We start from the raw sequence: 26,544 nt of genomic DNA on the forward strand, positions 1-26,544 counted from the left end.
GGAACCATTTCCTTGTTTGGCCACTAGGTTTTATGGGTATTATGACTCGGCCATGTGGGGCTCTAAAGAGAGAAATAGTAATGGCATCTTTCTATAGGCACTACTTTTGCCATGGTTCGTTGGACAAAGCCTATGGGGAAATGTAATGGTGTTTTTGTATGGTGTTTGGATAAATGACAAAAATAAGGACTGTCGTAAACACAGGTTTAGGAGATCTTAGTTTTGTTCCAGAATCTTTATCAGCTAATGTCACTTGTGAATTTACTTAACAACAACAAAAAATCAAACACTACATAATTCATAAAGGTACTATTAATTGAATGCTATTATCTCATAGAACAAAACGTATAAGATCTCATCAGCCTGTGCTGACCTTATTTTCAGTGTTTATTCCAAAAACCCAATTTTTTTCCCATTGGGTTGGCTGAAAGGTAACTAATTTCCGAGTTTTAAGACTACAAGCTGAAGAGCTCATATAGCTCGACATTGACAGGATTTGTTTACGGTGGGGAGGTACTTCCTATATAAACACGAACTCCCTTCCTTGAGTACTTCCTTCCAGCATCCTAGATGTGAGAAGTGTGCAGGAGGACCTGAAAGAAAGGAATGTGTACTATTGATGTAAAAAGTTGTGTGTGTAAACTGTAGGGGTACACATGGTGCTGGAGATCAGACGTGTCCGGTGAGAGAAAGACAGGTTGAGGTTACCAGGATCACAGTAGTGCAGAAGGTGTTGTATGCTGAGGCAGTGAAGAGAGTACTAGTGGAAGATGAGTCCAGGGTGAGGGATCCTGAGAGGATACCTGTGATTAAGCTAAGGTCAATAGAGAGTGATAGGAATAACATGCTTCAGAAAGTTTTTTGTTGGTGTTCATAGCCATGGTTGTCAACCGTACCACAGGAATAGAATGTAAATCACAGTTGATAGATGTGGTGGCAGCTGCAGAGAAGTACTTGGGTGTACAATATTTTACTGCAGAATTACAAGGTGTTTGAACGATAATATTCGGTCCTCTCAGACTGCTGGCCTGGTGTAGGATCAGAGAGCTAAAGTAGTGGAATATTGATGAGGTTTTAATGGGTGTAGGGTTAGTTTGTTTTTCACAAAGTGTAATGAAATAATACTACAGAATAGTAGGCTGATACACAGCCAATTCACCAAGTGGCGGCATACACAAATAATAATCGTTTGCGGACCGCCATACCACTGAAGAAGACCACTTCCTTCACAGCTCTGCTCTGCTCGGTAAAGCGGAATAAGTATACACCCACTGACTACTGCGGAGACTGCATTGCTGTAAATGCTTCATGGCCACTGCAGATGTCGGATTGAACATACATCGGGTTTTACTGGTTCGCTGCACGGATAGCGCTGCTGTAATCAGTCTGGTATTTTACAGGCTTCCCTTACTGGGCCTCAGACAATTAAAACTATCTGTACTGTCGAAGAGGACGTTGTTCCAACAGACTCTCGTGTAGAGTTAGACGATAACAGACAACAGGATTATTGGTGGATAGGGTGTTGAACGTTTTGTTGACTTTAATATAACCAGTAAAATCTTATCCAGGATCTTTCTGAAGTAAGATTACTTTAGATTAATCGAGTTTTTATATTTTAAAAGGACGTTTGATTGCTTTAGTCTAGCTGTGACAAAGAAGTAACTGTAGTGTTGCCTAGCTACAGATTTACTGTCACGTTTTTTTATTTGAAGAAACGCTGAAGAAAGAATAGCTAACTATGGATCGGGTAAGTTTGGTTTACTTTTATTAACAATATGCCTACTGTGGTGTATAACATGTCTAGGCCTAGTTATCATCTTTGATCTTCCATATCCCTTCGTTTCATTTGAACAGTTGGACAAAATAAACAATGATGATAATAAACACGTTGGATATTTTGTCCTTCAGCAAAGTACCCTACTAGCCTAAAGCACAGTTTGATACAAGGCAATGCGCAACGAGCAGGTAAAGTCAGAACCATGGATAAATAATGAGGCCAAGGCTACACCTTGCAGTAGCGGTAAAATCACCGGGAAGCCAAGGCAGAAAAAAATAGCCATATTACAACCTGTGTGTTGTGATAATTGCTTTGTTTGCTCAATAACCTGTTAATATGCCTTGACACTGCCGAGACAAGAAGGTGGCAGAATAAATTCAACCACACCTTTTGTTCAATCATAAAACCGGAGAGGAAAATCTGTCCGGTTGAGTTCACAAAACATGTTGCATGTAACAAACAGTTACACGACCTACAGAATGGTCAAGCAAATTACATTTTCGGACTACTAAACAACTATTGATTTAGAGTTACCGCAAGTCGAAAAGGAAACAGGCCCTGCCTCCACTTTTTAAGCACCACTTCAACATCCTCTAACCACCTATGCTTAGACTACTACAGTGACAACTAAAATATACCAAAAACCAGGGGTGCAACTTTCACTGGGGATGGATTGAACATGTCCCCACCACATTCTGAAATATAATTTTTGTCCCCCTCAGTTTTATCATTGGAATGTGATACAACATGAGGTAGCGGTGTGCTTTAGGACCAAGCGGACCCCTCCGAGTGTAGGAGCGGTCAGGTTGGCTGTTTGGAGTGTTTATCCCACTGGATAATTTTTTTTATCATTATGTCCACCCACTTCTAAAACCAAAGATGCGCCCCTGCCAAAAAAGGATTTAGTCCGATCAACCTAAGCTTAATATGATGCGTCTATCCATGTGTGTGCAAGTAGAAAAAAAAAACATGTTGACTCACCCAACTTGTAGAGAAATGCAAATGCCATCTTCCTCTGTCAATAAGTACACGCTTTTAGTTTTTTGTCTGTCCTCGGCGACCTGGCTAAGATGCTTGCACACTAGCCTTGTAACTTCTATTCATGGGCAACGATGCCCCAGGCCAGCTAGTTAATAGTCCCTTTTCAAATGATTACTGTTTTTGAGATGCTTATCTCACTACATTGTCCTCTCCAAATTTGTATTTTATTTTAGATTCCATTATATTCTAGTCGTGAGTGTTCAGTATTTTCTGCGCCTACTTCAATACAGCTGCTATTAGCTAACATTAGCATGCTTGTCCAATGTCCAGCAGCTAGCCTCTGTAGCTAGCTAACACAAGCTGAAAGTAGCTAGCTAACAAACAGGCAAAGAAAGGTAGCTAGCTGTAATTGTTTATGGAAGGTTTGTTACACAAATAACTTCAGCCATTAGCTAGCTAGTTAGAACCAGACAATATCGACACAGAAGCTAGCTAATGATATCTCGCTCACGTCCAAATGCCAATCCTACATTTTTGCACAAAACATAACTACATCAGTTCAAAGCCAAATTGTCACGCTGCTACCTTACAATGCATGCAATCAAGTGGACTTTTGCAACACTAGCTAGCTAGCTACTCCATAGACCAAGCTATATTTAGAGCTAGCCATATTTCACTGTCAGACAGGACACAACTCAAACTGTAGCTGAGAAAACAAATGGACATGTAAACAGCACGTTGTGCACTGCAGTGAGCAAATGTATTCTTGCTAGCTGAGATAAAAGATCCCAGAAATGTTCCATACGCACAAAAATCTTATTTCTCAATTTCTTGCACAAATTTGTTTACATCCCTGTTAGTGAGCATTTCTCATTTGCAAGATAATCCATCCACCTGACAGGTGTGGCATATCAAGAAGCGATTAAACCGCATGTTCATTACATTAGCTGGGGACAATAGGAAAATCTAAAATGTTCAGTTTTGTCACACAATACAATGCCACATATGTCTCAAGTTTTGAGGGAGCGCACAATTGGCATGCTGACTGCAAGAATGTCCACCGCAGCTGTTGACAGAGAATTTATTGTTAATTCCTCTACCATATTCTGCCTCCAACGTCGATTTTAGAGATTTTGGCAGTACGTCCATCCAGACCTCACAATCGCAGACCACATGTATGATATCGTGTGGGCGAGCGGTTTGCTGATGTGAACAGAGTGCCCCGTGGTATGGTATGGACCGGCAAAAGCTACAGACAATGAACACCATTTTATCGATTGGCAATTTGAATGCACAACAATACTGCAATGAGTTCTTGAGGCACATATATATATTTTTTTTTACCAAAAAAATATGTATTATGGTAGCTGTAACCAACAGATGGATGTCTGTATTCCCAGTTGTGTAAAATCCATAGATTAGGGCCTAAGGAAATTATTTGAATTGAATGATTTCCTCGTATGAACTAAAATCTTTGAAATTGTTGCATGTTGCGTTTTTATATTTTTTCAGTATAATAAAATAAAAAAAGCTTTGAAAGTTCGTGGAATGGGGTTAGTGTGGTGTGACGAATCCTTTTATGCGGTAAAAATCACATAGTGGGAGCACCTCCTCTAAAAGTCTGAATTGGGCTCTTTGAGAATGTTTGGCTCATAAGCAACCTGCATAATCATTGTTTGAAGTACAATAGACCAACATAGCTACTGTAGTAGGTCAAAGCTGTGTGCTGGAAAACCTTGGTAGAGCATGGGTGGGATTGTGCCGCTCATGTGAATTTCCTTTTTCTGCCACAGACCAATGCCTACTTCTCATTTCAAACAGTTTTTTTATTCTTACTATAAAATAGATGTCTTGACTGTGATTAGGGTACTGGAATATAAGAGTGTATACTCAATTGCAAATCCACTAATGTTGACTACATTGGAAAAGTTTAATTTCACACTTCAAAGTTCTTGGTTATTGTGGAAATTGACCCACTTATTATGTTTACTTTGTGCATTTTGCCTACGTCATATTGCTGAGTCTACCTTTAAACTCAGAATATGCTATCCTGTTCTTTGGAAAGTTTTTCGTCTCCTAATGTTTTTTAATTCCTGCTTAAAGATGTATTAGACTGTTTAAAATTTTGTCGACATGAGTCATTGTTGGATTGTTCTTGTATAGGCCTACCTCAATCCCGGCAGTGTGTAAGCTTAATTTAAAATATTGAACTTAATAAATAACTTACTAAATTCATTTAAAAAATGTGAAGACCCTGGTCCTTCCCCCACCAGCAGTGCAGCTACCAGTCCCAGGGGACCCCTCAAGGAGGTATACTGACAGACAGCTGTAGGGTACTTTGCTTTATAAAATAAGCAACAACCACCTGGACCAATTCCAGGATGGAATTTAATCAGATCAATTTTGCCATGTTTTATAGTTTTAAATAATGGTAGGCCAACTTTATTATTTTTTTTATTTTTATTTTTTAATCTGCAGGAACATTCGCACCAATGGCCCTCACACTAGCTCTGCCTCTGCATAGATACAATGTTAAGGAATCCCTACTTGTCTTTCCGTCCTCCCTAAGTGTGCACTTGTTCACTTCTCTTCACTGGTTTGAAAGGAAATGACTGGTATAAAACATATTTGATACTCCCACTAGCACACGACTCCACCAATCCAATGCTGTTTGTTTTTTGATGCGATTTTCAAAAGTATGTGATGCATTTTCACATATCTAAACAGATTATCAAAATGTTTCAAAACTCTTAGGCCATTTTCAATGTATTACTTTTGAAAAAAAAGATTTTGCTGTAATTTTAACAATATGTTTAAGTATAATTTAATCAAACTGCTTAACTGAACTACTAAACATTTGAAATTATGGCGTAGTGTACAATGCATTGCTGAAATACTTGGGTGTTAAATTACGTGTGACTTAAATTGTGGTTTTATCAAGAGTAACTCAGGGGTGAAAGATGCGTTCAACTGTAATGAATGCTCAATCAAAGGTTCTGAACATAATAACCCCTGGATTATGTTCAGAACCTTTGATTGGGCATTCATTACAGTTGAACACATCTTAACATATGTTATCAGTTTTGTCACCCATAATAAAGCGCAGTGAGCTAAGATAATCTGCATCTAATGGCTTTAATGAAGTGGCAGCTGCGTTCATATAGATGTCGCCGTAGTGTAGGACCGATAGGAACGTTGACTGAATAATCTGCTTTCTACTATTTAGTGTGAGGCAGGACCTATTTCTATAGAAGACACACATTTTTATTCTCAGCTTCTTAACTCATCAATATGCTTTTTAAGACAGCTTTTCATCTATCCAGATGCCCAGATATTTGTAAGCAGGGACACAATCAATATGGACACCATCCAAAGTACATATGCTTAAATCATCAGTTATTTTTATGCGGTCAAGAGAATATGTACTTAGTTTTATCTGCATTCAATACTAATTTCAGGTCAAAGGTTTTTTCTGTAATATAATGAAGGTACACTGTTGTTCAGATAGAGCCTGGTCATCAGCATACACAACAGAATCATCAGCATACACAACAGAATCATCAGCATACACAACAGAATCATCAGCATACAAGTGCAGGTTGTTTATTTATTTTATTTTTATATTTTTACAGAGAAGTCAATATTGTTAATTTAAACAGTAAAAAGAAAAGCACCATGCAGGGACACCTTTCATAATGTCCAGGAAAACAGATTTAACACCATCAGTAGATTGGGGCTGGGTGATATATCAAATTAATTCAAATGTATGTTTTTGCGTGATATTCCAAAAGTTTTTTGGGTATTTTTCATTTTTGAGCGTTTATTTCCGCTTGCTCTTGTAATAGGAAGTTTAATGTTTGTTTCTTATAACAAATTTCTGTGTTCTTTTCATATGCTGTTCTAATAACCAATTGCTGTGTTCATGCAAGTGGCTGACTGTACAAATCCCACCTATCAGTAGCTGCAATTTGCCAGTATGCCCAGACCGTGTTTTGAAAACAAACGAAAGATATCTGTTTCAAGGTCTCCGCTAAGCGAGAAGCCTCATGAGGTGTTGGTCTGTCACATGTTATGAAACCGTGTTGGTCGGTCACGTGAATGAAACAAAATGCAAATATAACTTGTCTGTGTATAACCGTATATAAGACAACTGCTGGGACTGCCCCAGCAGAGCTCCTGATTGACATGTGTACTATGGTGCATTGAGTTGGTTGGAACCTCTCCAGCGCGCTGACAATAAACGGTGGGTGGTCCAAGATGGCGTAGCAGTCAGACGTCTTTGTCCTTCGTCCTGTCGTGTCCCATGTATATATATTTTTCTAACCCCTTACTTCAAAATACTCTCCTGCAACCCGCCTCACCCAATGTGGTGTGGACCTGCTTTTACTCTAAAGTATTTGTCTCTACCTCTATTACTGGAATCTCCAACATAAGCTAGCCAGCTAACGGTCATCAGCTAACCGTTAACTCGGAAAGCTCTCGGCAGTTTGTACAACGCGATTCAACCAGAGCATACCAGACCTATTTTTCTCTCCATATCCCCGGATTCCTACTGCAAGCTCTGAACCTTCTCACCTTCCGACCTTCGCAGCTAACGTCCCCTGAATGCTAGCTGTCTAGAGCACAACGGACTGTTAGCTTACGAGGCCCATCGAATACATTCCGAAGCTACTAGCTAGCAGTCAGCTATCCTTTGCTAGCGGTCATCAGCTACCTTCATCCCGGACAACTCTAGGCAGTCTGTACAGCGCGACTCAAACCAAAGCTAATCGGACTTATTCTTCTCCATATCTCCCGATTCCTACCGCAAGCTCTGAACCTATTTTATATATATATTAGAGGTCCACCGATTTAATCGGAATGGCCGATTTAATTAGGGCCGATTTCAAGTTTTCATAACAATCTGTATTTTTGCCCACCGATTTGCCGAAATATTATTATTAGAATTTTTTTGTATTTTATTTTGTATTTTTATTTTTTTACCTTTTATTTAACTAGGCAAGTCAGATTAAGAACACATTCTTATTTACAATGACGGCCTAGAAACGGGGGTTAACTGCCTTGTTCAGGGGGGATTCGTTTTTGCAACCTGCTAGCTAGCATTAGACTTACAAAAAACGATCAATCTTAACATAATCACTAGTTAACTACACATGGTTGATGATATTACTAGTTTATCTAACGTGTCCTGCATTGCATATAATCGATGCGGTGCCTGTTCATTTTCATTGAATCACAGCCTACTTCGACAAACGGGTGTTGATTTAACAAGCGCATTTGCGAAAAAAGTACTGTTGTTGCACCAATGTACCTAACCATAAACATCAATGCCTAACAGGAATATTTAGACTCAGCCACCCGTTAGATAAAATACGGAACGGTTCCGTATGTCACTGAAAGAAAAAAACTTTTGTTTTCGAGATGATAGTTTCCGGATTCGACCATATTAATGACCTAATGCTCGTATTTCTGTGTGTTTATTATATTGTAATTAAGTCTATGATTTGATAGCGCAGTCTGACTGAGCGGTGGTAGGCAGCAGCAGGCTCGTAAGCATTCATTCAAACAGCCCTTCGCTGTGCTTCAAGCATTGCGCTGTTTATGACTTCAACCTGGGTGGGTATAATTTGTGGAACGTTCCAACAGGAATCTATTCCAAAAACTTAGTAAATAACAAGGTTTCCAAAAAACAACCCATACAAAGTTGTATAGCGGCAGAATAAGATACCGGGTAGGGAGTGGTCTATTTCATTGCGTTTTTGACTCATCACGTTTATTCCGAAAAATGTCTCTTCTCACATGTCTGTTTGCCAATGGACAAACATTAAGAATAAGCTACGTGGCGAGTTGATGCCTATTCGGCAGCTAGTTAGCTAGGTTTGTATGCGTTGCTACTTTGTATGCGTTGTTGGTTGGCAACCTTTTACTTTACGTTTTTTGGAACAGATTCCTGTTGGAACATTCCACAAATTATACCCACCCCTTCAAGCCTGTCAACTCCCAAGATTAGGCTGGTGTAACCGATGTGAAATGGCTAGCTAGTTAGCCGGGTGCACGCTAATAGCATTTCAAACGTCACTCGCTCTGAGACTTGGAGTAGTTGTTTCCCTTCCTCTGCATGGGTAACGCTGTTTCGAGGGTGGCTGTTGTCGATGTGTTCCTGGTTTGAGCCCAGGTAGGAGTGAGGAGAGGGACGGAAGCTATACTGTTACACTGGCAATACTAAAGTGCCTATAAGAACATCCAATAGTCAAAGGTATATGAAATACAAATCGTATAGAGAGAAATATTCCTATAATAACTACAACCTAAAACTTCTTACCTGGGAATATTGAAGACTCATGTTAAAAGGAACCACCAGCTTTCATATGTTCCCATGTTCTGAGCAAGGCACTTAAACATTAGCTTTCTTACATGGCACATAAAGTAAAAGTGCAATATCTCCAACACTTTGTTTTGCATTATTTAAACCAAATTGAACATGTTTCATTATTTATTTGAGGCTAAATTGATTTTATTGATGTATTATATTAAGTTAAAATAAGTGTTCATTCAGTATTGTTGTAATTGTCATTATTACAAAAAAAATTAAATAATAACCAGCCGATTAATCGGTATCGGCTTTTTTTTGGTCCTCCAATTATCGGTATCGGTGTTGAAAAATCATAATCGGTCGACCTCTTATTTTTTCCCACCTAGAATTATAGCAGCTAACGTCCCCTGAATGCACAGCCGCTAATCCGCGGCCTGCTAGCTATCTAAAGCACATTGGACTGCTGGCTTAAGAGGCCCTTCGGACATATTTCTTTGGCCACTATACATATTTTGCCAATTGGCCTGGTTTACCACATGGAGCCCTGCTGATCCATCTGCTGATGTAACTGCACGAGGAGGCCACAACAGACTTTCCTCCGTCGCGTCGCCCCTCTAAGGCCTTTCTGTTAGCCTGCTAGCCCGCCGCTAGCTGCCTGAAGCCACGCACTGGACTCTTATGATCACCCGGCTACGCATGCCTCTCCCTAACGTCACCATGCCTTGTCCATTGCTGTTTTGGTTTGTAACTATTGTTTTATTTCACTGTAGAGCCTCTAGCACTGCTCAAAACGCCTCGGCTAACAATTTAGTTCCACCTCCCACACACGCAGTGACATCACCTGGTTTAAATGCTATTTCTAGAGACAATATCTCTTTTATTATCACTACATGCACAGGCTTACCCCCACTGTATTCACATCCTACTATACCTTTGTCTGTACATTATGCCTTGAATATATTCTACCGTGCCCAGAAATCTGCTCCTTTTACTGTCTGTTCTGAACGTGCTAGACGTCCAGTTCTGCCTTTCGCCGTATCCTTATCCTACTCCGCCTCTTTTCCTCTGGTGATGTAGAGGTTAATCCAGGCCCTGCAGTGTCTAGCTCCACTCCCATCCCCAGGCTCTCTCATTTGTTGACTTCTGCAACCGTAATAGCCTTGGTTTCATGCATGTTAACATTAGAAGCCTCCTCCCTAAGTTTGTTTTATTCACTGCCCTAGCACACTCCACCAATCAGGATGTCCTAGCCATGTCTGAATCCTGGTTTAGGAAGACCACCAAAAACCTTAATTTCCATCCCGAACTATAACATTTTTCCGACAAGATAGAACAGACAAAGGGGGGAGTGTTGCAATCTACTGTAAAGATAACCTGCAGAGTTCTGTCTTACTATCCAGGTCTGTACCCAAACAATTCGAGCTCCTACTTCTAAAAATGAACCTTTCCAGAAACAAGTCTCTCACCGTTGCCGCTTGCTATAGACCATCCTCTGCCCCCAGCTGTGCCCTCGACACCATATGTGATTTGATTGCCCCCATCTATCTTCTGAGCTCGTGCTGCTAGGTGACCTAAACTGGGACATGCTTAACACCCCGGCCATCCTACAATCTAAGCTTGATGCCCTCAACCTCACACAACTTATCAATGAACCTACCAGATATAACCCCAAATCCGTAAACACGGGCACCCTCATAGATATCATCCTAACTAACTCACCCTCCAAATACACCTCTGCTGTTTTCAACCAAGATCTCAGCGATCACTGCCTCATTGCCTGCATCCGTAATGGGTCTGCGATCAAACGACCACCCCCTCATCACTGTCAAACGCTCCCTAAAACACTTCTGCGAGCAGGCCTTTCTAATCGACCTGGCCGGGGTATCCTGGAATGACATCGACCTCATCCCGACAGTAGAGGATGCCTGGTTGTTCTTTAACCTCTATGGGCTAGGTGGGACGCTAGCGTCCCCCCCGTGGTGCACTCCATCAACAGCAGGTGCATTTCAAGAGCGGCAAATTTGAAACCAAATAAATGTCAAAATTCAAATTTTTCAAACATACAACTATCTTACACCCTTTGAAAGATAAACATCTCTTTAATCTAACCACGTTGTCCGATTTCAAAAAGGTTTTACGGCGAAAGCATAAAGTTAGATTATGTTAGGAGAGTACATTGACAATAGCTGTGTGTAATGTTTTGTCAATTCAAAGACAGGGTCACCAAAACCATAAAACCAGCTAAAATGATGCACTAACCTTTTACAATCTCCATCAGATGACACTCCTAGGACATTATGTTAGACAATGCATGCATTTTTAGTTCTATCAAGTTCATATTTATATCCAAAAACAGCGTTTTACTATGGCATTGATGTTGAGGAAATCGTTTCCCTCCAATAACCGGCAGTCAAGTCAGCATCAGAAATTAAATAATTAAAATTAGAAAACATTGGTAAAATATTATATTGTCATTTAAAGAACGCAATCAACTTGCCAGATTTAAAAATAACCTTACTGGGAAATCACACTTTGCAATAATCTGAGCACTGCGCCCAGAAAAATACGCGTTGCGATACAGACTAGCCGCCATATTGGGGAGATCTAAAATCGAAAATACTATGTAAATAATCCATTACCTTTGATTCTCTTCATCAGATGTCACTTCCAGGTATCACAGGTCCATAACGAATGTAGTTTTGTTCAAAAAAGCTCATCATTTATGTCCAAAAATCTCCGTCTTGTTAGCACATGATCTAAGCCAGCCGGACTTCTCGTCATGAACGAGGGGAAAAAATATATTTTCGTTCGTTCAAACATGTCAAACGTTGTATAGCATAAATCATTAGGGCCTTTTTTAACCAGAACATGAATAATATTCAAGGTGGACGAATGCATTCTCTTTTAAAACGTTTTGGAACGAGGGTACCCAACATGACCTCGCGTGCCAGAGTCTAATCGGCCATCACCGTTCCAAGGCTCTTGTTCGGTCAGATCTCATAGTAGAAGATTCAAAACACTTTGTAAAGGCTGGTGACATCTAGTGGAAGCAATAGGAAGTGCCAAAACATTAATCAGCCCCTGTGTGTTTCAATGGCATAGGCTTAAAGGTAATTCAACACATCAGGTATCCACTTCCTGTCAGAAAATGTCTCAGGGTTTTGCCTGCCAAATGAGTTCTGTTATACTCACAGACACCATTCAAACAGTTTTAGAAACTTTAGGGTGTTTTCTATCCATATATAATAAGTATATGCATATTCTAGTTACTGGGTAGGATTAGTAACCAGATTAAATCGGGTACGTTTTTTTATCCAGCGGTGAAAATACTGCCCCCTAGCCCCAACAGGTTAAAAGTGCCTTCCTCACCATCTTAAATAAGCATGCCCCTTTCAAAAATGTAGAACCAGGAATAGATATAGCCCTTGGTTCACTCCATACCTGTCTGCCCTTGACCAGCACAAAAACATCCTGTGGCGTTCTGCATTAGCATCGAATAGCCCCCGTGATATGCAACTTTTCAGGGAAGTTAGGAACCAATGTACACAGGCAGTTAGGAGAGCTAAGGCTAGCTTTTTTAAACAGAAATTTGCATCTTGCAGTACAAACTCAAAAAAGTTCTGGGACACTGTAAAGTCCATGGAGAATAAGAGCACCTCCTCCCAGCTACCCACTGCTCTGAGGCTAGGAAACACTGTTACAACCGATAAATCCACTATAATTGAGAATTTCAATAAGCATTTCTCTACGGCTGGCCATGCTTTCCACCTGGCTACCCCTACCCCGGTCAACTGCCCGGCACCCTCCACAGCAACCCGGCCAAGCCCCCACCATATCTCCTTCACCCATATCCAGATAGCTGATGTTCTGAAAGAGCTGCAAAATCTGGACCCCTACAAATCAGCCGGGCTAGACAATCTGGGCCCTCTCTTTCTAAAATTATCTGCCGAAATTGTTGCAACCCCTATTACTAGCCTGTTCAACCTCTCTTTTGTATCGTCTGAGATTCCCAAAGATTGGAAAGCTGCCGCTGTCATCCCCCTCTTCAAAGGGGGAGACACTCGACCCAAATTGCTACAGACCTATATCTATCCTACCCTGCATCTCTAAGGTCTTCGAAAGCCAAGTTAACAAACAGATTATCGACCATTTTGAATCACACCGTACCTTCTCCACTATGCAATGTGGTTTCAGAGCCGGTCATGGGTGCACCTCAGCCACGCTCAAGGTCCTTATTAACGATATCATAACCGCCATCGATAAGAGACATTACTGTGCAGCTGTTTTCGTCGACCTGGCCAAGGCTTTCGACTCTGTCAATCACCACATTCTTATTGGCAGACTCAACAGTCTTGGTTTCTCAAATTATTGCCTCGCCTGGTTCACCAACTACTTCTCTGGTAGAGTTCAGTGTGTGAAATCGGAGGGCCTGTTGTCCGGACCTCTGGCAGTCTCTATGGGGGTGCCACAGGGTTCAATTCTCAGGCCGACTCTCTTCTCTGTATACATCAATGATGTCGCTCTTGCTGCTGGTGATTCTCTGATCCACCTCTACGCAGATGACACCATTCTGTATACTTCTGGCCCTTCTTTGGACACTGTGTTAACTAACCTCCAGACGAGCTTCAATGCCATACAACTCTCCTTCCGTGGCTTCCTCCAACTGCTCTTGAACGCAAATACAACTAAATGCATGCTATTCAACCGATCATTGCCCGCACCTGCCCGCCCATCCAGCATCACCACTTTGGACGGCTCTGACTTAGAATATGTGGATAACTACAAATACCTAGGTGTCTGGTTAGACTGTAAACTCTCCTGCCAGACTCATATTAAGCATCTCCAAAATTAAATCTAAAATCGGCTTCCTATATTGCAACAAAGCATCCTTCACTCATGCTGCCAAACATACCCTCGTAAAACTGACCATCCTACCGATCCTCGACTTCGGCGACGTCATCTATAAAATAGCTTCCAACACTCTACTCAACAAACTGGATGCAGTCTATCACAGTGCAATCCGTTTTGTCACCAAAGCCCCATACACTACCCACCATTGCGACCTATACGCTCTCGTTGGCTGGCCCTCACTTCATACTCGTCGCCAAACCCACTGGCTCCAGGTTATCTACAAGTGTCTGCTAGGTAAAGCCCCGCCTTGTCTCAGCTCGCTGGTCACCATAGCAGCACCCACTCGTAGCACGCGCTCCAGCAGGTATATCTCACTGGTCACCCCCAAAGCCAATTCCTCCTTTGGTCACCTTTCCTTCCAGTTCTCTGCTGCCAATGACTGGAACGAACTGCAAAAATCTCTGAAGCTGGAGATTCCCATCTCTCTCACTAGCTTTAAGCACTAGCTGTCAGAGCAGCTCACAGATCACTGCACCTGTTCATAGCCCATCTGTATACAGCCCATCTATCTACCTCATCCCCATACTGTTTTTATTTATTTATTTATTCTGCTCCTTTTGCACCCCAGTATCTCTACTTGCACATCCATCTTTTGCACATCTACCATTCCAATGTTTAATTGCCATATTGTAATTACTTTGCCACCATGGCCTATTTATTGCCTTAATTCCCTTATTTTACCTAATTTGCACTCACTGTATATACGCTTTTATTTTGTTCTACTGTATTATTGATTGTATGTTTTGTTCACTCCATGTGCAACTCTGTGTTGTATGTGTCTAACTGCTATGCTTTATCTTGGCCAGGTCGCAGTTGCAAATGAGAACTTGTTCTCAACTAGCCTACCTGGTTAAATAAAGGTGGAATACATTATTTTTTTTTTTAAATAAACAATGATTCATTTAAGATTGACTTAGTGTCCCTGTGTAAGAATTTTCACACAACATTTGGCGTCATGAAAGAGATAAATGATTCTGCCTGCAGAGCTTTCCAGTGGGGGTCTGCGAGGAAAACCGGTGGCGCATTTTATGAAGCGTGAGGGAAATTACGGTCTGACCAAAAGAGGACCCGCCCAGACCCTTACTGTGAGCTGCCCAGGAGGAGACACATCTGCGAATTTCCACAACATTCTCATGTCTTTTTGGTCTGGTCTCGTTTGCTCCTTCTGTGCTGTGCGCCTTTACACCAAAGATCTGTATATAATATAATGACGAGATGCTCATGTCTCCACCCTAACAATTAGAGTCGTTGTCTCAGGCGGGAAGGCAGGTGACAAGCTTATGTTCAAAATGCACCACCAGTCAACAGTTTGGACACACCTACTCATTCCAGGGATTTTCTTTTGACTTTTTTCTACATTGTAGAATAATAGTGAAGACATCAAAACTATGAAATAATACATATGGAATCATGTAGTAACCAAAAACATTCTGCTCAAGATGGCGCTGATATATAGGGCGGCACTGCTCCTAGTCAACTTTACAGTTTTTAGTTTTACATTATTAGCCCAGGAAATGTTTTGTGTTATTACATACAGCCAGGAAGAACTTTTGGCTATCAGAGCGGCGGTAACTCAACAGGAATACTTCTTTCCCGAATCGGATCCTTTGTTCGTACCCCCCAGGGCAATTGAACTGATTCCAGAGGCTGATCCAAAACACCGCCGGGCAGAGAAGAGGTATTCAGAGTGGTCTTCACGTCCAACTCAGGAGGCGCTCACACCACCCACCGCTTCCTAGTATATTACTCGCTAATGTTCCGTCTCTGGATGATAAAGTTGATGAGCTCAGGGCGAGTATTTCTTTCCAGAAAGACATCAGGGATTGTAACGTATGTGGTGGTTCATTTCTGCATTACCAAATGAGGAAAGTTACAAACTTCACACACCAGTCAGAGTTATACTTAAACTACATCTTTAATAATAAGAGCTTTGCAATAGCACTGAATTTCAACGATTCGCCATTTCTAATGAACCATTTGAAAGTAACAACACAAAAGTACAAAGATCTTTTATAGCCAAGATACACCCCTCTTAACCTACATGACAAAAAACAGATACATAGAATGGTCACAAGGTTAAGATTTTATAATGAGAAAGGAGTATCCCTTAGCCAGATAGCATTCACTATAAATTATCGCTCAGTTTGGTCCCTAAGACGAGGTTCTAATCTTGTTCCTGGTACTTCATGGCACAAAAACATTACCTCATGTTATCTGGAATGCTCTTTAGGTTTTATCACCCAAAGACATCGTAAATCTCCTCTGTCAGTGTTATCTCATAGAGGCCCATCCTCAGTAGAACACACACACAATAGTTAAGAATACTCTATTCTGTCGAATAAAACAACCATTATATTATAATACAATACAAGCATTATAACAATCTTGCAATTTTCCACGACACGTACTGTTTCACGGAAACATGGCTCTCTTGGGATATACTGTCTGAGTCCATACAGCCAGTTGGGTTCACAGTTCATCGCGCAGACAGGAATAAATATCTCTCTGGGAAGAAGGGCAGAGGTGTTTGTTTCATGATTAACTATTGTGATAACATACAGGAACTCAAGTCCTTTTGTTCACCCGACCTAGAATACCTCTCAATCAAATGCCGACCGTATTACCTCCCAAGAGAATTCTCTTCGGTTATAGTCACAGCCGTTTATATTCCCCCTCAAGCCGATATCATGACGGCCCTCAAAAAACTTCACTGGACTTTATGCAAACTGGAAACCAAATATCCTGAGGCCGCATTGTAGCTGGGGATTTTAACCTCTTACATCTAGACGTTCCGCTAGCGGAACACCTGCTCCAATATCCAATGATAGGCGTGGCACGAATTACAAATTCCTCAAAAATACAAAAACGTCCATTTTTCAAACATATGACTATTTCACAGCATTTTAAAGACAAGACTCTCCTTTATCTAACCACACTGTCCGATTTCAAAAAGGCTTTACAGCGAAAGCAAAACATTAGATTATGTCAGCAGAGTACCCAGCCAGAAATAATCAGACACCCATTTTTCAAGCTAGCATATAATGTCACAAAAACCCAGAAGACAGCTAAATGCAGCACTAACCTTTGATGATCTTCATCAGATGACACACCTAGGACATTATGTTATACAATACATGCATGTTTTGTTCAATCAAGTTCATATTTAGATCAAAAAACAGCTTTTTACATTAGCATGTGACGTTCAGAACTAGCATACCCCCCGCAAACTTCCGGAGGAATTTGCTAACAATTTACTAAATTACTCACGATAAACGTTCACAAAAAGCACAACAATTATTTTAAGAATTATAGATACAGAACTCCTCTATGCACTCGATATGTCCGATTTTAAAATAGCTTTTTGCTGAAAGCACATTTTGCAATATTCTAAGTACATAGCCCAGGCATCACGGGCTAGCTATTTAGACACCCGGCAGGTTTAGCCTTCACCAAAATCAGATTTATTATTATAAAAGTTTGATTACCTTTTGTTGTCTTCGTCAGAATGCACTCCCAGGACTGCTACTTCAATAACAAATGTTGGTTTGGTCCAAAATAATCCATCGTTATATCCGAATAGCGGCGTTTTGTTCGTGCGTCCCAGACACTATCCGAATGGTAAAGAAGGGTCGTGCGCGTGGCGCAATTCGTGACAAAAAAAATCTAAATATTCCATTACTGTACTTCGAAGCATGTCAACCGCTGTTTAAAATCCATTTTTATGCAATTTTTCTCGTAAAAAAGCGATAATATTCCGACCGGGAATGTCCATTTAGCTAAACAGAGGAATGAAAACAAACCTTTCGGTCGACGCGGGCACGAGCCTGAGTCTCACAGTACTGTAACCAGCCACTACCCAAACGCGCTACTTTGTTTCAGCCAGGGCCTGCAAAGCCACGATTCCGCTGTTTGCCGCCTTCTGAGAGCCTATGGCAGCCGTAGGAAGTGTCACGGGACAGCTAAGATCCTCACTCTTCAATAAACAGAGACAAGAAGAACGACACCTTGTCAGACAGGCCACTTCCTGAATGAAACCTTCTCAGATTTTGGCCTGCTATATGAGTTCTGTTATACTCACAGACACCATTCAAACAGTTTTAGAAACTTTAGGGTGTTTTCTAGCCAAAGCCAATAATTATATGCATATTCTAGTTACTGGGCAGGAGTAGTAACCAGATTAAATCGGGTACGTTTTTTATCCAGCCGTGAAAATACTGCCCCCTAGCCATAACAGGTTAACAAAGCAAATTTGAGGAAAACACTACAGAAGTAATGTCAACACATTGACTGAAGTACTCATGCTGCTAAAACACTCGACCACTGCTACTCCAACTTCCAGGATGCCTACAAGGCTTTCCCCTGCCCTCCCTTTGGCAAATCTGATAACTCCATTTTGATCCTCCCTTCACATAGGTAGGAACTCAAACAGGAAGTACCCATGCTAAAGTCTATCCAACGCTGGTCTGACCAATCGGAATCCACGCTTCAAGATTGTTTTGATCAAGCGGACTGGGATTTGTTCCAGGTAGCCTCCGAGAATAGCATTGACAAATGCACTGATACGGTGACTGAGTTTATCAGGAAGTGTATAGGAGATGTACCCACTGTGACTATTCAACCCTACCCTAACCAGAAACCGTGGACAGATGGCAGTATTCGCACAAAACTGAAAACGCAAACCACCGCATTTAACCATGGCGAATAAAAACAGTGTAGTTATTCCCTCCGTAAGGCAATCAAACAGGCAAACGTCAGTATAGAGAAAAAGTGGAGTCGCAATTCAATGATGTTTACATTGCTCATCTCAAATGTAAATACTGTTTTCTATACTATTCTACTGTATCTTAGTCCGTTCCGCTCTGACATCGCTCGTCCATATATGTGTATATAGTCTTCATTAATTCCTTACTTATATTTGTGTGTATTGGGTATATGTTGTGTAATTTGTTTGATATTACTGCACTGTCGGAGCTAGAAGCACATGCATTTTGCTACACCAGCAAAAACATCTGCTAATCACGTGTATGAGATGTTTGTCCTTCTGGAAGGTTCTCCCATCTCCACAGAGGAACTCTGGTGCTCTGTCAGTGACCATTGAGTTCTTTTTGGTCACCTTCCTGACCAAGGGCCTTAATTCCAGATTGCTGAGTTTGGCCGGGTGGCCAGCTCTAGGAAGAGTCATGGTGCTTTCAATCTTCTTCCATTTAAGAACGATGGAGGCAACTGTGTTCTTGGGGACCCTCAATGCTGCAGAAATGTTTTGGTACCCTTCCCCAGATCTGTTCCTGGATACAATCCTGTCTCGGAGCTCTATGGACAATTCCTTCATTCTCATGGCTTGGTTTTTGCTCTGACATGCACTGTCAACTGTGGGACCTTATATAGACAGGTGTGTGTCTTTCCAAATCATGTCCAATCAATTGAATTTACCACAGGTGGACTCCAATGAAGTTCTAGGAACATCTCAAGGATGATCAGTGGAAACAGGATACTTTTGCAAGAATTTCTAAAATCTTGTTTTTGCTTTGTCATTATGGGGTATTATGTGTAGATTGAGGATTTAAAAAAACAAACATTTTAGAATAAAGTTGTAACCTAACAATGTGGAAAAAGTCAAGGGGTCTGAATACTTTCCGAATGCACTCTTTGACTCGAATTATTTAAAAGGGATGTGTTTATCTGCCAGAGGAACAAATATGGAGGAGAAATGTCCTGGAGCCAACTCAGGGTCAGGAATACAGGAGGTGGTGGATATATCAGAGTAGAACATGTCATGTAAAAACTATTGAGAGATATATTTTTAAAATGTCTCTTAATTAAACAAGGATTAGTATTTTGCTGTTTTGATATCTTTTTAATACAGACTATGGGACAATGATCACTGAGATCATATGCAAATACTCCACGAGACAAATATTTATGAAGGTTATTAGTAAGAGTTAAATCAATCAATGGGGAGTTAACAGGGTTTTTCACATTTAGCTGTGTGGGTTTTGAGATCAATCGAGTCAGATTAAACAACATGTCTATACTCTTAAATTGAGTATATGGTCCCGTGTGGCTCAGTTGGTAGAGCATGGTGTTTGCAACGCCAGGGTTGTGGGTTCGATTCCCACGGGGGACCAGTACGGGGGAAAAAAATTATGAAATGTATGCATTCACTACTGTAAGTTGCTCTGGATAAGAGCGTCTGCTAAATGACTAAAATGTAAATGTAATCTGAGTCCGGGGATAGCCAATCCAGATTCAAATCCCTTAAAATGTCCAACTCCGGGCCCCCTTTGGTGGAGCAGTGGTCTAAGGCACTGCATCGCAGTGCTAGCTGTGCCACCAGAGATTCTGGGTTCGAGTCCAGGCTCTGCCGCAGCCGGCCGCGACCGGGAGGCCCATGGGGCGGCGTACAATTGGCCCAGCGTCATCCGGGTTAGGGAGGGTTTGGCCGGCAGGGATATCCTTGTCTCATCGCGTACTAGCGACTCCTGTGGCGTGCCGGGCGCAGTGCACGCTGACCAGGTCGCTAGGTGTTTCCTCCGACACATTGGTGCGGCTGGCTTCCGGGTTGGATGGGCATTGTGTCAAGAAGCAGTGCGGCTTGGTTGGGTTGTGTTTCGGAGGACGCATGGCTCTCGACCTTCGCCTCTCCAGAGTCCGTATGGGAGTTGCAGCGATGAGACAAGTCTGTAACTACTGCCAATTGGATACCACGAAATTGGGGAGAAAAAAGGGGTAAAAAAAATGTACAACTCCAAGGACAAAAAAAGTAGACTGAGCATTTGAGTCGCTGGATGCAGGGGCTGGGAGAGCAGTGTTGGCAGAGCTCAGTCTACCCTGATGAAGCTCCCGTCTAAGGAGTGGAGCTGCTGCAGGGGATTGGAGTGGCTGCCAATGCTCCATTCTGGGTGTGTACAGGAGGTCTTGGGGTGGTTGCCATGGGGGGCAGGAGTGTCCCAGGCTTGTCCTGGGGATGGGAGTCGTGAGGGTAACCAAAACTAGCCTGAGAGGGAGGTTGTGGGGGAAATTGAGGAGGGTGGTGTTGAGGGCAGTGTGGCTAGCGACGCTCCAAACTCTCAGCATATGAGGACTGATGATGTGAATGATGTGGACTGCATCATGTGGTTGCACAACCTTCGATAGTGTTTTGCCAGACCCTAGGGTAGTGGTCGGTGCTGTGCTGGGGCGGGCCTGTGTCTGGTAGAGCTGTGCTGGGACGGGCCTGGTCTGGTAGAGCTGTGCTGGGGCGGGCCTGGTCTGGTAGAGCTGTGCTGGGGCGGGCCTGGTCTGGTAGAGCTGTGCTGGGGCGGGCCTGGTCTGGTAGAGCTGTGACTGAGGGCTGGGCCTGGTCTGGTAGAGCTGTGCTGGGGCGGCTGTTCCTGGGGGGCTGGTCTGGTAGAGCTGAGCTGGGGCGGGCCTGGTCTGGTAGAGCTGTGCTGGGGCGGGCCTGGTCTGGTAGAGCTGTGCTGGGGCGGGCCTGGTCTGGTAGCCTGTGACTGAGTACGGCTTGGGCATAGCTCTGTGTATCTGCATGCAGTTCCTGAGAGAAGTGGTGTGGGGGGCAGTGTTGCTTGCCTGTTCTCCAGTCTCTGTGAGACGCCACAGGATGCAGGTCTAAAGGAGTGTCTGATTTTGTCTAAGGGAGTTGGCGGCTGGTCTGCTGCTCCTGTGGGGTGAGGTGGACTGGCCACCCAGTGCAACATCCTTTAACGTCCTGGCGAAGGTGGAGACTGCCTCTGTACAGGCGTACATTATCCTAAAGACAGTCCAGGCTGAGGGTGGGACAGTAGGCCAGGTGCACGTTGGGCCAGGTGCACTTTGGACCATAGCACACAGTCCCGAGAGAGGCTGGCATTTACCCTCTGGATGGTGGCAGGGTGGAAATCTCTCCTCTGAAGCAGGGTAGATGTTACTGTCTTTGCAAGGGGGGAAATGGTGGAGGTCATCTCTGTCACTCCCCTTAGTGATGTGATCACCCTCTCCTGTTGGGCATGCAGGTCATTGGTCCACGTGTGAATGATGATTTGACTTGGGGAGCCAAGCTGGGCCACAGTAGCTCTGTCCGTTGTTGGGCACCATAACTTTGACATCATTTTATTTGGGAAAAGTTGATGCTCTAATATAAACTTGCCATTTGATTGATGGGAGTAATTACAAGCCATGAGATGGGGATGGAGGGGGTCAGCTGGGTTGGTGCATTGTTTGGTTGGATTGGTTTGTAGGTTCTGATTCAGCTGTTGGCCTGGTCCAAGGTGTTTGTGGAACTCTTTGTAGAGTGGATGGTGGTGGCTGAGAAATACCTGCCTTGGCTCATGTAGCTCCTTCTACAGGTCCTGCATGTGGCCAGTGTTGACTGTACTGGACAGTTCCTCTCTAAGTCTGCGGACTTCCGTCCTGAGAGCCTGGTTGTCCTCCTCAACATTTTTCATTTTTCACACTGCTGCTCCCGGATCTCCTCCCTATGCTAACGCACCAGGCTGATCATCTCCTCTATAAGATGCTGTGGTACTGCAGGTGTCACGTGTGAGAGAGGCATGCTCAGGGCTGTGTCTGCTGCAGGTGATGGAGGGAGAGGGACACTGGGGACTACATACTGGGGCACAGAGGGAGTGGAGGCTGTTGTAGGTGGTGACAGTGGAGATGTTGTAAGTACAGCAACAAGAGGTTTTAGTCGAAGTAGTAGACCCAATCAATCAGAAATATTTGGTCTCGCCTCCTAAGTGGGGCAGCGGTCTAAGGCATTGCATCGCAGTGCTAGAGGCATCGCTACAGAACCGGGTTCAATCCCTGGTGCGGCTGGCTTACGGGTGAAGCGAGCAGTGTGTCAAGAAGCAGTGCGGCTTGACAGGGTTGTATTTCGGGAGGACACATGGTTCTCGACCTTCGCCTCTCCCGAGGCCGTACTGGAGTTGCAGCGATGGGACAAGACTGCTAATTACCAATTGGATATAATGAAATAGGGGGGTAATAAAAATAAATATATATTTGGTCTAATGATATTCTATGTACAATACTTCTGCGGTCAACAGGACAGAACTAGCCCGTCCCCCTCCACCCTTCCAGAGTCCCCGGGTTGCAACTCTCCCGGTAGCGCCTTACTGCAGGGTCTGAAGAGGGTGTCTTCGTTGCTGATCGACTGCAGGAAAACAACAGGGCAGAGTGGAACTTCGAGAGATGGACACGAGGAAGATGGAGATTTGATTTCATCAAGTAAGAACAATGTATGTGGATTAGACTACAATCTGCTTCTGCAACTTCTCTTAATTGATTGATAAACAATATACACTCATTGCCAGTTTATTAGGTACACCCATCTTGTACTTGATCGGAGCTGCCTTTTCCTCCAGAACAGCCTGAATTCTTCGGGACATGGATTCTACAATGTGTCGGAAATTTTACAGAGGAATGTTGATCCATGCTGACGCGGTGGCATCACGCAGTTGCTGCAGATTGGACGGCGTTACATTCATGCTCCCAACAGCCCATTCCATCTCATCCCAAAGATACTCTATTGGGTTTGGTCAGCAACAATATTCAGATTGGCTGTGGCGTTAAATCATTTCTCAATTGGTATCAAGGGACCTAACGTGTGTCAGGAAGACATTCCCCACACCAGTACACCGCCGCCAGGCTGGATGGGTCCATGGGCTCATGCTTTGCACACCAAATCCAGACTGCCATCAGCATGACGCAACAAAAAACGGGATTTGTCGGACCAGGTAATGTTTTCCAATCCTCAATTGTCCAGTGTTTATCGCGTGCCCTCTGGAGCCGTTTCTTGTTTTTAGCTAATAGGAGTGGAACCCGGTGTGGTTCTCTTCTGTAATAACCCACCCGTGATGAGGATCGACTAGTTAGGCGTTCCGTGATGCCGTTCTGCACACCACTGTTGTACTGCGCTGTTATTTTTTTGTGGCCCGCCTGTTAGCTGGCACGATTCTTGCCATTCTCCTTCAACCTCTCTTATCAACGAGCTGTTTTCACCCACAGGACTGCCACTGACATTGTCTTTTGTTTGTCACTCGTTTTGCCTATTCTAACGTTTAATCAAACCGTAACTGAATGTCTCTACCTGTCTGCCTGTTTTAGGTAGCAAGCCACAGCCACGTGACTCGCTGTCTGTAGGTGTACCTAATAAACTGGTCACTGAGTGTACTGTATTTATTGATGATCATTTTTGTTTATGGACCGGCATTTCATAAACCTAGTTATTCAATGTCTTTGTTTCACAGGGGACACACCTAAACGTGGTTATCTCGGTGGGAGGGGCTTATCTGCTCAACTTCAACCACATGTTGCTGACGAGGCAGAGAAGTGTGTCTCCAGGTCAGAACACTTCAAGAAACATCAGCAGAGACATATAGGGAAGAAACGTCACCACTGCTGCTCTGACTGTGGGAAGAATTTCACTAGCCGGAGTTGCTTCATTATTCACCAACGGATTCACACCGGCGAGAGACCATACTTCTGCTCTCAGTGTGGGAAGAGGCACATCTCTGCAGGGCGTCTTAAAGAACACCAAAGAATCCATACAGGAGAGAAACCTTACAGATGCTCACAGTGTGGGAAGACTTTTGCTCTATCTGGCACCTTAAAATCTCACCTGAGAATCCATACAGGAGAGAAACCGTACTGCTGCTCTCAGTGCGGGAGAAGTTTTACTGTATCTACGGCCTTAAAATCTCATCTGAGAGTCCATACAGGAGAGAAACCATACTGCTGCTCTCAGTGTGGGAAGTGTTTTACTGTATCTAGCGCCTTAAAATCGCATTTGATAATTCATACTGGCGAGAGGCCTTACTCCTGCCTTTGTTGTGGGAAAAGCTTTGTTAGTGCAGGAAACCTAACTGTACACAAGCGGATACATACTGGAGAGAGGCCTTATAGCTGTGATCAGTGTGGAAAGAGCTTTGCTCTAGCTTCCGTGCTGACTTCACACCGGCACATACACACTGGAAAGAAACCTTATAGCTGTGAACAGTGTGGGAAGAGCTTTGCCATCGCTTCCTCCCTGACTAGACACCAGCGAACACACACTGGAGAAAAGCCTTATGTCTGTCTATGTGGAAAGAGCTTTGCTCAGTTAGGGACAATGAAAAGTCACCAGAAAACAAAAACGTGCCCTATTTGATCTCCCTCCTATACGGCACCGGTTCCAGATCCCTAAATAAACAATCAATAAAAAGCTTCTAGTGATCATGCATACCCATCTCCCATTGTTAAACAGTTGACTTAGTCTGATCACCATGGTAACCTCTGTGGAGCATAATATGCAGCTCTGATCTAGGATCAGGTCTCCCCTGTATCTATGTAATATCACACATTGGGATTTGAATCGATAAATGTTATCATAGATGATGTCATAGTCAACCTGTGTGTGTGTGCTCATAAAACTAATCAATGATACATTGGATAATCGGTCAATGCAAGAACTATGCATATTGTCTTGTAACACCGGTTAATGTAATAACTTTTAGATTTGTAATGTAATATCTTGTACCCCAGAAATGGAACGTAAATCACAGAAAATAGATGCTGTGGTGGTAGCTGCAGAGATTTATTTGGGTATATGAGATTTGACTTCAGAAGAGTTACATGGTGTGTTGAAGGGTGATGTCCCGTCCTCCCAGGCTGTTGGGATGGAGCAGATGGGGTCAAAGTAGTGGAATGGGGTAGTGGGTTTTTATTGCGTAGGTGGCAGCTCCTGAGAAGTACCTGGTTGTACAATGTTTTACTGCAGAAGAGTTATAAGATGTTTTGAGATAAAGAAATATACATAAACTCAGCAAAAAAAGAAATGTCCTCACAATGTCAACTGCGTTTATTTTCAGCAAACTTAACATGTGTAAATATTTGTATGAACATAAGATAAACAACTGAGACATAAACTGAACAAGTTCCACAGACATTTGACTAACAGAAATTGAAAAATGTGTCCCTGAACAAAGGGGGGATCAAAATCAAAAGTAACAGTCAGTATCTGGTGTAGCCACCAGGTGCATTAAGTACTGCAGTGCATCTCCTCCTCATGGACTGCACCAGATTTACCAGTTCTTGCAGTAAGATGTTACCCCACTCTTCCACCAAGGCACCTGCAAGTTCCTGGACATTTCTGGGGGGAATGGCCCTCACCCTCCGATCCAACAGGTCCCAGACGTGCTCAATGGGATTGAGATCCGGGCTCTTCGCTGGCCATAGCAGAACACTGACATTCCGGTCTTGCAGGAAATCACGCACAGAACGAGCAATATGGCTGGTGGCATTGTCATGCTGGAGGGTCATGTCAGGATGAGCCTGCAGGAGGGTACCACATGAGGGAGGAGGATGTCTTCCCTGTAATGCACAGCGTTGCGATTGCCTGCAATGACAACAAACTCAGTCCGATGATGATGTGACACAACGCCCCAGACCATGACAGACCCTCCACCTCCAAATCAATCCTGCTCCAGAGTACAGGCCTCGGTGTAACGCTCATTCCTTCTACGATAAATGTGAATCCGACCATCATCTCTGGTGAGACAAAACCGCGACTCGTCAGTGAAGAGCACTTTTTGCCAGTCCTATCTGGTCC

The 26,544-nt window shown here is 43.1% G+C and overlaps 1 protein-coding gene across 2 annotated transcripts; it reads left to right on the forward strand.

Annotated features, from left to right (window-relative positions):
- Window positions 1-1,232: 1,232 nt before the first annotated feature.
- Window positions 1,233-25,896, forward strand: LOC106601480 (zinc finger protein 239). 2 transcript variants are annotated; one of them, XM_045715746.1, is made up of 3 exons: window positions 1,233-1,747; window positions 23,003-23,183; window positions 24,206-25,896. In XM_045715746.1, the coding sequence occupies exons 1-3, from the start codon at window positions 1,739-1,741 to the stop codon at window positions 25,102-25,104; spliced, it is 1,089 nt and encodes a 362-aa protein (XP_045571702.1). In that variant the 5' UTR covers window positions 1,233-1,738; the 3' UTR covers window positions 25,105-25,896. The 2 variants fall into 2 exon arrangements, with proteins under 2 accessions (XP_045571702.1, XP_045571703.1); XM_045715747.1 differs by having other exon boundaries at window positions 1,234-1,747; window positions 23,003-23,194; window positions 24,206-25,894.
- Window positions 25,897-26,544: the final 648 nt, after the last annotated feature.

The sequence above is a fragment of the Salmo salar genome, chromosome ssa03 (assembly GCF_905237065.1).
Source record: "Salmo salar chromosome ssa03, Ssal_v3.1, whole genome shotgun sequence".
Taxonomy (NCBI): domain Eukaryota; kingdom Metazoa; phylum Chordata; class Actinopteri; order Salmoniformes; family Salmonidae; genus Salmo; species Salmo salar.